At 27.6% G+C, this 13,889-nt stretch overlaps 1 protein-coding gene across 1 annotated transcript; it reads left to right on the top strand.

The window, feature by feature from the left end:
* The first annotated feature begins 10,288 nt into the window (after positions 1 to 10,288).
* LOC113375550 (flexible cuticle protein 12-like) lies at positions 10,289 to 10,969 on the top strand. The gene is made up of 3 exons (XM_026615482.1): positions 10,289 to 10,297; positions 10,393 to 10,595; positions 10,663 to 10,969. Exons 1-3 carry the CDS (start codon positions 10,289 to 10,291, stop codon positions 10,967 to 10,969), a joined length of 519 nt encoding a protein of 172 aa, XP_026471267.1.
* The last annotated feature ends 2,920 nt before the right edge of the window (positions 10,970 to 13,889 follow it).

Below are 13,889 nucleotides of genomic sequence, written 5' to 3'. Positions count from 1 at the left end.
GAAATAATGTAATTTTTGACCTTTTTTTCAGAGCAATCGTGCTGCGTGGCTACTTTAGAGAATAAATATAATGCGTGAGCGCTCTGTCGCGGTCTAAAGAATAAACACTGATACGGAACCCGTATTATTAAAATCTCTAAGAAATATCAGATAAATTGATGTTCATAAATCTAATGAACATTTTTGACCGCCAAATAGCATTTTTTTTTTTTTAATTTTTTTACTCAATCTCCGAAACCGCTAGACGTGCCTTACCGAAAATTTTATCAGGTTTTCATTTTGTCAGTTCAAGTAACATGTTTTTTGAATTATCAAAATCGGTCGCTCCATTCTCTCAAAAACTGTATTACCATTTTTGGCACTTTTTGTTCCTTATCTTTGAAATAGCTAGACTTGCCTTGGCCTTACTACTCTCCTTATCAATAGGAATCGAATGTATTTTAAATCATTGAAATCGATTGAACCGTGTTTTAGAAATCGCCAAAGAAAATTTGTATCCGCACATACACACACACATTTTGATTTTTTTGCAATTACTTACCCTACGGAAAGTTAATAAACAAAATTCTTGAAATCGCATTAGAATGTTATCATTGAATATTTTTGGAAAAATTAAAATAGTTATTTGCGAAGAAACTGCCAGACCGATTTACCAAAAACCAATAAGCAATTATCAACTGACATTTTTAACTCTCAAACTTTTATGCAAATGACGGTAAAGTTTCATTTAACTTTAATATTGGACTTTCCCGTGTCTTGTAGTAAGAGCTTTGGTCTTCCATACAAGGTACCAGGTTTGATATCCACCTCGGGTACCCTGATATAAAGCAGAAATAATATAGGTCTGCTTTTCAAAGTTTTGTACGCAGTTTTACACACACATATACATATTTATACACGTATGCATAGAATTGTATATGGTGTAACAATTTATGCTATAAATGTTAATAATTTTAATCACTTTGTACTTATCTGCATAATATGTTGTGCTCGAAACGATTTATGAATCTGATTTATAATGATTGACTTATTAGGCAATATTGTTATCTCACTCGCTGTAACGTTGCCATAAATAGCAAAATTTAAACTATTGCGATTGCAGGTCAAACATGCTTTCGGTTGCGTAAAACACGTCAACTATAAACATCAGCCATATATTTGCCGTATTGATGCTTATTAATTAGTGGGGCATAGTATCGTGTCTTAAGGAAAATTGCTAGAACTTTCCGTACCAAAAATATTTTTTTTAAAAAAGGTTCAAAATTTTTTTAAAACTTTGAAAAAATTAGATCTTTGAGAATTTTGAACTTTTTTTTAAAACGATCGCGCTGCGTTACTGCGTAGAGCCAAATATGTAAGCGCCGCGTCCTAGTTTAGCGGATAAACATTGGTACGGAACCCCTAGAAATATGTATAAACAAAATTTGTACTTATTATTAAAATCTCTATAATATATCTGATAATTTGATGTGCACATGTCTAATGATCATTTTTTTGCCGTTAAATTGTATTTTTTTTACTCTTTTATTTAATTTTATCAGCTCTGCATTTTATCAATACAAATAAAATGTTTTTTGAATCATTAAAATCGGACACTTCGTTACCTCAAAAACTGAAATCCCATTTTTGGAACTTTTCATCCCGTATCTTCGAAACGGCTGGACCTGGACCTGTCATACATACATCCACACACACATACATACCTTTTTTCTAAGGTATGCCAAAATGTTCAGAAACTTTTGAAACGTAAAGATATATAAACATTTTCGTTTTCAATTTTTTTGCGAATACATACTATAACTTACCGAACCTACGAAAAGTTAATAAAAACTCATTCCAGAAATTATTCGTTGTGCATTAAAAATAAAATAGTACCATGCAAATTTATTTATCATTAACACTTATTTATCACATTAAAAAATATTTTATGATAATGATTTCTAATTTTTTATTAGGTATTTTCCTGAAATTGTTATTCGATGTTTCAGATTAAAATTTACTATCTTCAGTATATGATATTACAAAAGATAATTTATACAAGCCCAATTAATAAAATTACATTGAAATAACAATATTATTACACAATATTAAATTAACAATATTATACATAACACTAGTGCAGCAAATAGTTAATCGTTTGAAAATCACACATGTCATGATTTGTAAATTATATCATTAACCATATCAGTATCAGTAGTTGTTTTAATAATTGGCATGCAGTAAAATAATATTTGCATTACAGTTCACAGGGTTGTGATATATATAAGTTTTGCAGGGTTTATACAGTGGCTAATTAATTTTAGTTTTTACACTAAAATTGTCTAGCCAAGTTAAGTTGAAAATTATCGAAACAGCTTTTATTATATTCATGAATATACCTTTGCTTGCTCTATATTTTTTCTAACTCTTCTTCTATAACTATGATCCCTATTGTATTTCTCATGATAAATAGATGAATAGATTATTATAGATCTTCTCTAGATTAATTGATAAATATGTCTTGTCTATATGAAAATAACTAATAATGTGAAAATATAAATCCGATTAAAAACGAAACAGAAGCATTTTATGTAAAATATTGAAATAATCAGAATGTACAACAAACATTATGTGCTCAATATATGATTTTTAACTAAAAGTATCATTTTGGCAGGCGTTAAAAAGGTTGATGTATCTATGTATAAATGTGTCTATGCCAGAATCTGTTACATTTTCTTGAAAACGAATTGACTAAATCGAATTATTCAAAAATATCCAATTTGTAGTTTACAGAAGCAGGTCCAGCCGTTCCAGAGATTTACAAGAAAAAGTGCTATAAATTCGATTTTTTAACCAAAAATAAATTATTCTCATATGCTGATCAATTTATCGAATATTTTTAGAGATTTTTGTAGTACTAAAATTTAGGGTTTATACCAATAAATATGAATTCTTTAAATACTGATAAGATTACTGTCGAAGATTAATAATACATGAAATTTTTAGTGGTTAAGAAATTGAAAAAGTCGGTATTGTACATAAGCTAAAAAAATAAAAAAAAGATTTTACAATGTATTTAAGTAGCAATAGAGTTTTGCACGATGATTACAGTTTTTTTTAGCTTAGTGTTTCAGACGTTTCAGTATATATTCATATTTCACAAGAAAACTAAAATCTCAAAAATTTTAATGTTTAAAATTTTTTGTAAGTTTACATTTTTATCATATTTTAAAATATTCTAAATACTTAAAATTTCAAACTAAATTTTTCGTAAATATTATGTGCAATTATCATTTTCGTCAACATTTATATAATTTACATGACAATTTAATTTTAATAATAAGACTTTTAGAATATTTATAATAGTATAATAATAATTCCGCGTAAGATATCCCACTATCTAAAAACTATATATACGTACACAGAAAGAATTGCTTGATTTATTTATTATGTAATATTTAGTATTACAAATGTTTCAGAACTTCCGCGCAAAATTTAGCTTTAGATTTCGGTTTGATTGCTACGAATTCAATTTCATGTAGTTTTTGGGGAACTTTTTTTGCTGTCTCTCCTCTTGTAGGTTTGGGCTTAGGTTTTTCTTTAGGTTTTGTTTGCCAACCAGTGGCTGGGATGTGATAGAATACTTGGGGAACTGGTTGATGTATACCACCTTCTTTGACAATTGATTTATCCTTCAATTTTCGACGCACGTCCCTTGGAGGGGACTCTATGTACCTGGTCGTGCAGTTGATAAAGCGATAGTTCCTTAAAAGTTAAAACACACAGAAGTTAAATGCAGTATTTGACATATAAATAACACGACATGTATAAATGTAACATTTTAAAAACTGTTTTAAATTTAGTGAAATAAATGAAAAAACCTTCTATTTCTAGAAAATAAAATATTATATCAATGATTTTTTTTTAATTTATTACACAGGTCCAAAAAATAAACAAAGTTTTTATGTATTAGGTGTGTGACTAATTTTTTCCAATATATTTTTACCGCTGAACATTAATCTAGGGTCAAAATTGGGGATCTAGATCTAAATCTAGAAACTTCACTGCATGATAATTAGATTTTTGTTATTTTTATCGTTTCTTGGCCTTTTCTGCATAAATGACCCGAGCAAGAGATTTCTGCAATGCGTTTTTCATTTCTGTTGCAAAATACAGACAACTTTTTTGTGGACCTGTGTTGATACTTTATTGTTGACAATGTTTTTTTCAAATATATTTCCAAATAGTCTATTAATCGAGTATTGTTTAAAAGGCATAAAACATCAGCTTTTATCTTAATTAATTACTTGATATCCGGTAAGCGTGCGGCAACCTTCCGAGACTCTGGAAGATTTCGAATAAATCTACTCCACTCTCGGGCGAATGTTTCATGCCTCGAGAAGCTCAAAACTTCTTTATAGTACTCGTATCTTTTATCTCTGAAATAATGATATTATCCAATGAATTTCAGATATATACAGTACTTTGTTCAACTAGGCGTAAGTGATATTTTGCATCAAGACAAATTGCATTAGTAAATAATGGACAAAATACGAATTTAAATTTAGCTGTTTTTAAAATTTTGATACGGTTTGTCATCCGAAATCATTAATTAATTAATTCCATAGGCTTATAATATTTTAAGATGTTTGTTAAGATTATGAACGTCTTTCATCACAGAATATTACACAAAAATCATCAAAAAAAAAACATTCGATAATTAATATCTTCTCTCTCTCCAACTGATATCTTTCGAACGATTTTTAAAATTTCAAAATCGTTTCAGAATTTTTACAAAATTAGGGACAAAAATATTTGCTGTTTTCTGTTGTGTAGTGAAATATTAGAAATCATTTTTGATACAATTTCACAAACGTACACATATTTTTCTTATAATGATAATAGACTTCTGAACTATATTCAGTTACAGCATTTAATATAAATCTGTGTTTTCAGTAGCATTTACAATATTTATTTTGACTTTTGTAGAGATAGTTTAAATCATTTTAAATTGTAAATTATGTAGATTTAAAAAGATGATATTGAATAACACACATTTAAACTATCTGCACAAAAGTCAAAATGAATATGCTAAGTGCTACTCAAAACACAGTTTTATATGAAATGTAGTAACTGAATATAGTTTAAATTATATAATCATTATAATAAAAATACGTGTACGTTTGTGAAATCGTATGCAAAGTTTCAGAAATCGCTATCATATTTCAACATTTGTAAATTCGTAATAAACGTCAACCAGTCAAAACGTCAACAAGTAATAATTGTTCAAAGCTTGAATGCTTTAAAACTTTTTATATTAAGTTTTGAACAATTATTACTTGCTGAGTAATATAATATAAGATAACCAATTAATATGTTTAGCATGTTTATGTCAAATATTCGTTGTAATTATCAAAACTTAATGTATGCAATTAATTCACTATTTTTTTTCCGCCTTAAAGTTTAACGATTATATTTGAAATGCTGTTGAGCTTTATTGTTTAGGAAGATATATAAAAACCTTTCCACCAGTGGCAAGATTCGGTATCCATATGGGCGCGCATGTGGTGAAAAATATTCAATTTCTACTTTCGGCGGCAACATTGGCGACAACTTAGGTTCCATCACCTTGCAGTCTCCTGGGTCAGGCGGAACCTCTTTGGCAACAACCATAGATTCTGCCTCCATAGGTGTGATTTTCAGATATTCTTGTAAAAGTTCTTCACTAGCTAGACGCAAGAAATATTATTTATATACTAAATGAAAATAACATTTTACTTTTACTTTTACTCACAAAATTTCTGTGCATCACATAAAGAAAACTCAACTTTTCATTTGCCTTTGCCTTGCAAATCGCACATAGTTTCTTATTAACTTCCCGTAGGGTAAGTTATAGTAATCGCAAAAAAATCGAAAATGAAAATTTTTATATATCTTTACGTTTCAGAGGTTTCTGAATATTTTGGCATACCTTAAAAAAAATGGATGTATGTGTGTGTGCGTGTGTGTATGTGTGTGTGTGTCTGTGCGTGTATGTATGTGTGTGCGGACACAAATTTTCTTCGACGATTTCGGGAACACGGATGAAGCAATTTGAATAATTCAAAAATCATTCGATTTGTATTGATAAGGAGACGTGCTGATTAGTTTTTGGCGAAGGCAGGTCTAGCCGTTCCAAAGATATGGGGCAAAAAGTGCCAAAAACGGTACCTCAGTTTTTAAGAGAACGGAGCGTCCGATTTTAATAATTTAAAAAACATGTTACTTGTATTGACAAGATGAAGAATTGATCAAATTTTCATGCAGGCAGGTCTAGCAGTTTCGGAGATCTAACAAAAAAAGTAAAAAAAAACGCCATTTGGCGGTCAAAAATGATCATTAGACATATGCACATCAAATTATCAGATATTTTATAAAGATTTTAACAATAAGTATAAATTTTGTTTACATTCCTATGGGTTCCGTACCAATGTTTATCCGTTATACAGCGACGCGGCGCTTACGCGCTTTATATTTTGTCTCTTTGCCGTTAAAGCAGTACGATTGCTTTGAAAAAAAGTTAAGATCTTCCAAAATATGTCAAAATAAAGAAAACATTTTTTTTTAAAAAAAAAAATAAAAAAAAAAAAAATTTTAATTTTTTTTTTTTTTAATTTTTTTTTCAAAAAAAGTAATTTTTTGTCCAATTTATAGTTTCTCAAAAATCTTATTTTTTCGAAGTATTTTTTTTTCAAAAATGTTAATCGTTTATAAAAAAAATAATAATTTTTGGTACGGGAAGTTCCAGCAATTTGCCTTAAGGCACGATGCCTTATTTGCCTTAAGACAGAATTCCACTTACAGCTAGTTAATATATACAATGTACGCAAGTTTTTAATACTATTCTAAGACTACTATCTTATACTTACTTTTTTTAACAACTGGAGGCTTGTAAAGTAAAGCTCGTATTCTTTGCTCTTCGGCTTCTTGGTCAGCTATTCTTTGCAAGTATGGTGGTAGTTTTTGATTTGGATATGGATACTTTCGACATGAGATAAGGTCGCTGGGACCACAATAGCATTTTTTCTCTGCCATTTTGAATTTATGTTTACTAAAACTATCTACAAATTATTTTAAAATTTATAATTTTTTTGAATATTCTTTTGTTACTTATTTATGTCAAGAATAATATGATTGTCATTTAAAAATATACTTTCTTCATTAATTTTATTCTGCAATCTGTTTTTTATGAACGTTGTAAACTAAAAAGCGGCGTATCTACTAGGAATATATAAAAGGTAATTATAAAAAAAAAACAAAACAAAAGAAAAAAATCAATAAAATATAGCAAAATAAAAGTATAGATCTTATGACATTTTTTTCAAGTTAAAAACATATTTGATAATATTTTCTAAATTAAATTACATTTTATTTATTTATTTATTTATTTTATTTAAACAAAGAGATTATTTATTAAAATAGCTTGCAGAGAGCCAAGAGATGATAACAATAGCGAGGATGATAACAATATGCCAGGTATGATATTTATTATTATATTTACTAGCCTAGCATTCAGTGCAATATGTGTGCATATAATTTAAAAATATTATTATCAATATGTATATATTTAAATGTCAAAAGTTTAGATTTAAATAATTAATACCGATATCTAAATTTAGATTCTTTTGTTATAATTTTGCATTTAAATTAGATTAATACAGATTTGTATTTAAAACACAATTAACATTTTTATTATACATGAACGTACCGATATTATTAATTCCAAACTATTCAAATTAAAGGTCACTAAAGAAACAAAAAACGTTCACACCATCTCAATATCAGCCATAAAATAAATTAATTTAGCAGCATTTTTTATGCTGCTTAGTGTCGACGGTTTACTGTCATATTGCGCACGATACGCAGATTACTGGAGTGCAAATGTAATCTAATAATTCGGTGAATCTAACTAGAATCTGCTCATCTTACATTTCGAATATCAGCAGAATGATCGTGAGTCGTGACTATTATTTGACTATAATATAGCATATTTGCATATTTGAATTTGGCTGATCTACATAATATTTTATTAAGGTAATTTTTGTTGTATTGTTGGCCGTGTGCTCAGCTTTATGCTCAGACAAGAGGACGCGCTCAATTATTGGCAGCGCCAAGTAGCAACTCCTACGCAGGCGAAGCCACAATTCTGAGTAATAATTGATTGAATAATTTTAATTTACAATTTGATATAATTATAATTTTTGCAAATACCTCATCAGCCATTAAAAATCTGGTGACATAAAAAACCAAGGGAGTGAAAATGTCGAAATTTTTAATGGAAGTTATGCATATACTGAACCAGATGGCACATTCAATTCCGTAAAGTATCGTTCCGAAGAAATTTTCAGACATGATTGGATAACTGCTCCTACAGTACCCAGGACTATCTAGAGTTCTTTAGAACAAAATCTAGATGCAAATGCTAACAACTCCGCCAGTCAACAATATCTTTCCTCTAACAAATCTTATGAAAACACGGATAATTTCGACAAAAACAATGAATATTAAATTTCTATTAAAAATTAAAAACGTTTTATTAATATTGTAGTATATAATATAAAAATTCTTCTCTAGCAAACATCTAGACTTGATATTTGGACCAAAAAATTGTATATCATTTAAAAAATTATTTCAAAGATTTTTAATTGTGAGACTTTATTACCTATGTGTATACTGTATACTATTCTTTATTAACTATAAAAATGAATCCTTTTATTCCTATACCATTTTATTTAAATCTTTTGATGACTATTAACTTAAAAATTGTTTTGCCAGATGTATTTCAATTCTGCAGCTAGAATTGATTTTAAAACTTACTTAGCAATAATTTACATATGAGTTTGCTATTTTCACAAACGACAAGTTGCAAATACGTTTATAAAAGTTTGGATCTCTTGTGTAAAATATTTTTATGATTTTATGTTATATATAGCACAGAAAAATATATAACATTTTGTATAAAATATTAGAAATTTTTACCAATACCAACGATGAAATTTCGATAAAAGAAAATGCTTCAAAAGTTTATTATCCGATTCGCTTATTTTATGTTTTCTCGGCGTTTCTAGCCATTCTGAATCGAATGAGACCAAATTTGGAAAAAGTATGTGTGCGTGTGTGAACAGATTTTTTTACTTTAAATCGACGTTTTCTCAGAATACTTAATCAATTTTACAGAAAAATTGTGAAAAGGAGATATCATGTATCAATATATTTTACTCGAAAGTCAATAAAAATCATCGCATTAAAATTGCGGTATGAAATACAAGTTTAATATAATATGTTTAAATGATTTTATTTCGACTTATGTAAATTCTCAAATAATTAAACATATATGTATGAACTACAAAATATTCGTCATTGATATGGCTTTTTTAATCGAATATGTATTAGTCGTATACATGTCCCAAATAAAGTTTAAAAACATTCTGAATTAAGTAATAAATATAAAAACAGATTAAATGATCATATTTAAAAAAAAATCATCAATCAGATCTATTTTTTTAATTTATCATGATTATCAATTTTAATTATTAAAACGTATTTAATTAGTAGTCTCTTAGATGTCTTATCTAAACAGTTACTTCAGGATACTCAATAAACTGTACGGAAAAACATCCCGATTCAAAACGTGTACATAATTTTATTACATGTTTGCTTTATATTCAAATAAATTGTCCCAAAAATATCCGAGTTAGAGTTTTATTATCGAATATTGCTTTTGTGATATGGCTTCCAATATCATCACATTATTATTAGTAAAAAACTTTGTATATTTATTTGCATGAAATATGCTTGCTCAATTTTTATTTCTTGTTCATTATGCCTTTAATATATATATATATATATATATATATATATATATATATATATATGTATATATATATGTATATACATATATATTGTAATGTATTTGAATAAATTAGCTATGCATATTAATCAAGTATCCAATATTTGATCATTGGAATATAGATCAGTTTGCCTTAATATGTATCATTGGCATTTTAATTTATCATTAAAAAATATCTGGAGGCGAATAATTAAAACGAATTTGGTTGTTTCATTTGAAGAGAAGGTTCCCCTACGATACTTCTTCATTTATTTAATTTTGCGATCGATTGACCATGAAAGCACTTTCTAGATCAGAGATGAACAAGATCGAGTTTATCCTACGTTAGGTATTGCGTACTTAAATAATTTGAGTGCTGGTATAAATACATCAAATAATAATCTAATGCACCATTCTCTCGTTCGTGTTGGAACTAAAATCATGAAACTTGTAAGACTTAATTTTCATATTATTATAATGAATACATATATCGTAGTACATATAATAAAATTGTATAGCATGTTGACAATATTATAATTATTTAGTTCCTAGTTGGTTTATTTGTCGCCGCGTGCTCGGCCGCTCGCCTGGAGAACAATTACTTACCCCCGAACCATGCATCTTCATCAGGGGGCAATGGCAAATTCTTGGCAGCTCCTTACGCCGCCGCCGGTGCTCCAACAACTCCTCCTGTTGCCATCTTGAAGAGCGTTAACGAGAACAACGGCGATGGAAGCTACAACTACGAGTAAATTTCTAATGAGGACATATAACTCTTTAAGTTAACATATTTATTCATTATCTGATTCGTTTAGATACCAATCTGAAAACGGCATAAACCACCAAGAGTCTGGTCACTTGGAAAACCAGGGAAGTGAAAACGAGGAGCAAGTAGTCAGCGGATCTTACTCCTACACTGGTCCTGATGGCAACGTCTACACCGTCCAATACCGTGCCGACGCCAACGGCTTCCAGGCCTTCGGAGACCACTTGCCCACCGCTCCTCCAGTACCAGAGGCCATCTTGAAATCCTTGGAGCAGAACAAAGCCGAAGAAGCCAGCCAAGCCAGTCAACAATATTTACCACCTAACAAAAACAGCAATAGCGGATACCATTATTGAATGTATTTTATATATTGATCCAAACCAAAAATAAAGATAGTCTATACTTGCAAAAATTTATATTGAATTATCTTCATTTTGAAACCCCTAAAACTTTGGATACGATTTTGACAACGTATTCAAACATGGCAGGTGAAGGTTTCTTTGTAGATTAATTTCTATCTGACAATTTTGCGCAATTTGAAAATTCTGCGATTGATATTTGATTTCAAGTAGACGACAGAATTTCGAATGCAAAATTATGTTAATCACGTAAGATTTTTTTAAAAAAATATAAGATTTTGAATGGTATAGGTTTTATTTAATAACTACAATTTTAAATTTAGGGAATTTAAATAATATTTTCATTTTTTGAATTTTTGATATATTTTTTTATTATTTATAATCGAAATTATCTTGATTGTATTCATACAATTCTGAAATTTTATCATATTTTATAAAAATCCAATTATACATATATATATATATATATATATATATATATATATATATATTACCAATATTTAAGGGCAGTACATCATTTTCAAAAATTTATATAGTTTGTATGAATTTTTATTTCATTCCATACGTTTTGATATAAAGTTTTATACAATCATCAGTGGTTGAAAAACAAAATGAAACAAAAATCAGTTCAAATTGAAATGTCAAATTTATTAGAACCAATTTATATAAAAATAAAGTAATAATAGTGAATTATAAGTGAATCACCGAAGTAACACTAATACTGTCTCAATTTATCACTAAATCAACCACTGATTATGAAATAAAACTATGTATCGAAAGGTATGGAATGAAATGAATGAAATATAAATCTTTAAAATTGATGTACTGCCCTTAAATATTAACAACATATATTTCAACATCAAAATCAAATAACAAATTCAATATACATATATATATATATATATATATATATATATGTATATTAAATTTGTTATTTGATTTTGATGTTGAGATATATGTTGTTAATATTTAAGGGCTTAATAATTATATATTATATATATGCATAGAATATAAACATTATATAAATCGATAATTTTTGCGCTGATTCATGATGTAAATTCAAAATTAATCAAGTGATCAAATTTTTTAATTTAAATTTATTATGAACTTTATTATTTAGAGAATTCAGTTTTTTCCCATTCTTTAAGAATCATTTTGTTTTATAATTGACAAACACCTTAATTGACAAAATTTTCAATAATTAATAAAACAATTAATAAATATTAAACCCAAATATTATAATTTTGATATAATTTGTTTAAAAAATTGCATGTGCAGAAAAGTGGCTTGTATTCAATACTTCAATCTATCATAAGATTGTTTGATTATTTTGTTTGGATATTTTGTCATACGTATAAATCATTAATTTGCCCAATAAATATTATTTTTTGATATTTATTTAGAGTATTTATTTTGCTTTATTACAGTAAAACTTAGGTTAGTGAATGAGAGAAGGAGTACTAGATTTATAGTATGTATATTGTAATATTAAGATGTGATCCAGAACTTTATGATCAGATCGAGTCCATGTACTGCGAAAAATTAATATAGTTGAATTTTAATATTGAAACTGAATTATGGTAATATTAGATTAAATACATGTGAAGATGACTTGTAACATCGAGTAGAAATTTGATAAAAATTAATATACTTGAAGAATAATGTGTGTTAGTAGTAATAAGTAAAATCAATAGAGTATGATATAAACCAAGTTTTCCATCCTATACACTATTAGACCAAGTTATCTTCCTATACGTAAAATGTACATACTAGTAATTTAAATGTTAAAACAGTGTCCCCGAACGTAAAACCCACGCCCCAAAGACGGCAATTTGATTGATAAGGTGGTCAATTTAAAAATAAACTTTACACAACTTTAACCCAACACTTTGGGTTACTTAAATGCATCACATCGGAACAAATTAATTTGAATTTAAGTTTTTTATTGTATATTTGAAATTTTACTTACAATGTTGTTATAATAATTTTGTAGTGATTACTACCTAAGATTTATCATTTACTTTTCTTAAGAAAACTAAAACTTGATATATAAATAAAGTAAACGTATAATCTATATAATTTAATTTTATGAATTGTAATACTTCAGATATTTACGAAATACTAAAATTAAATACTAGATAACTTTCAATTTTATTTAAGTTCAATTTAATTATTCTAATTATAATTTTTAGAAATATTTAGGTAAAGTATATATTTGTACATACGGACACAAACTGTAAGTTACTTTAATATTCCTATTTTTTTGAAATACTATTATAAAAAATGAATAATTCAATCGCGAGCAGAAAATGGAAATTAAGTTTTTGAGAGAACGGAGCAACCGATGTGAATGATTCAATTTGTAATGATGAAGAGACGGCAAAGATAGGTCAAGCCGTTTCAGAGATACGAAGCTGAAAGTGCAAAAATGACAGTTTTTGAGAGGACGAAGCATCCGATTTAAATGATTCAAAAAACATTTCGCTTGTGTTGACAGTGTAAAGAAACGATTAGTTTTTGGGGAAAGGCAAAAAACAATTTGATTCCAAAATTTAAAAAAAAAATTATTAACCCGGCGCCAATGACGCGAAAAAAATTGCAAGAACGATGACGTTGGGTCATTTTGACCCGACGTTTTATTGAGGATTTATAATAAAAAATATATACTTTTACTAAATTGTAATTAATGTTTACTAAATAAAGGTATTTTCTGCATAAAAATAAATAAAATAAAACTAATATATAATAATTAAACTTTTATTGACATACTTAACAAGACATGCAAAATCAACTTTGAACAAACAACATATGTTAATTATAAGTTTTGGTTTAAGTAATGTTAATAATCATTGGTAACAAACATCTTATAATACTAAAAAAGAGATCAAATTAAGTTATTTTTAATTATAAATGCCAA

Source organism: Ctenocephalides felis, unplaced genomic scaffold (genome assembly GCF_003426905.1).
Source record: "Ctenocephalides felis isolate EL2017-DRISC unplaced genomic scaffold, ASM342690v1 CF-g0.4_SCAFFOLD_01886, whole genome shotgun sequence".
Classification (NCBI taxonomy): domain Eukaryota; kingdom Metazoa; phylum Arthropoda; class Insecta; order Siphonaptera; family Pulicidae; genus Ctenocephalides; species Ctenocephalides felis.
Note: the sequence above shows the minus strand (reverse complement) of the source record. Positions and strands in the feature narration are given on the sequence as shown.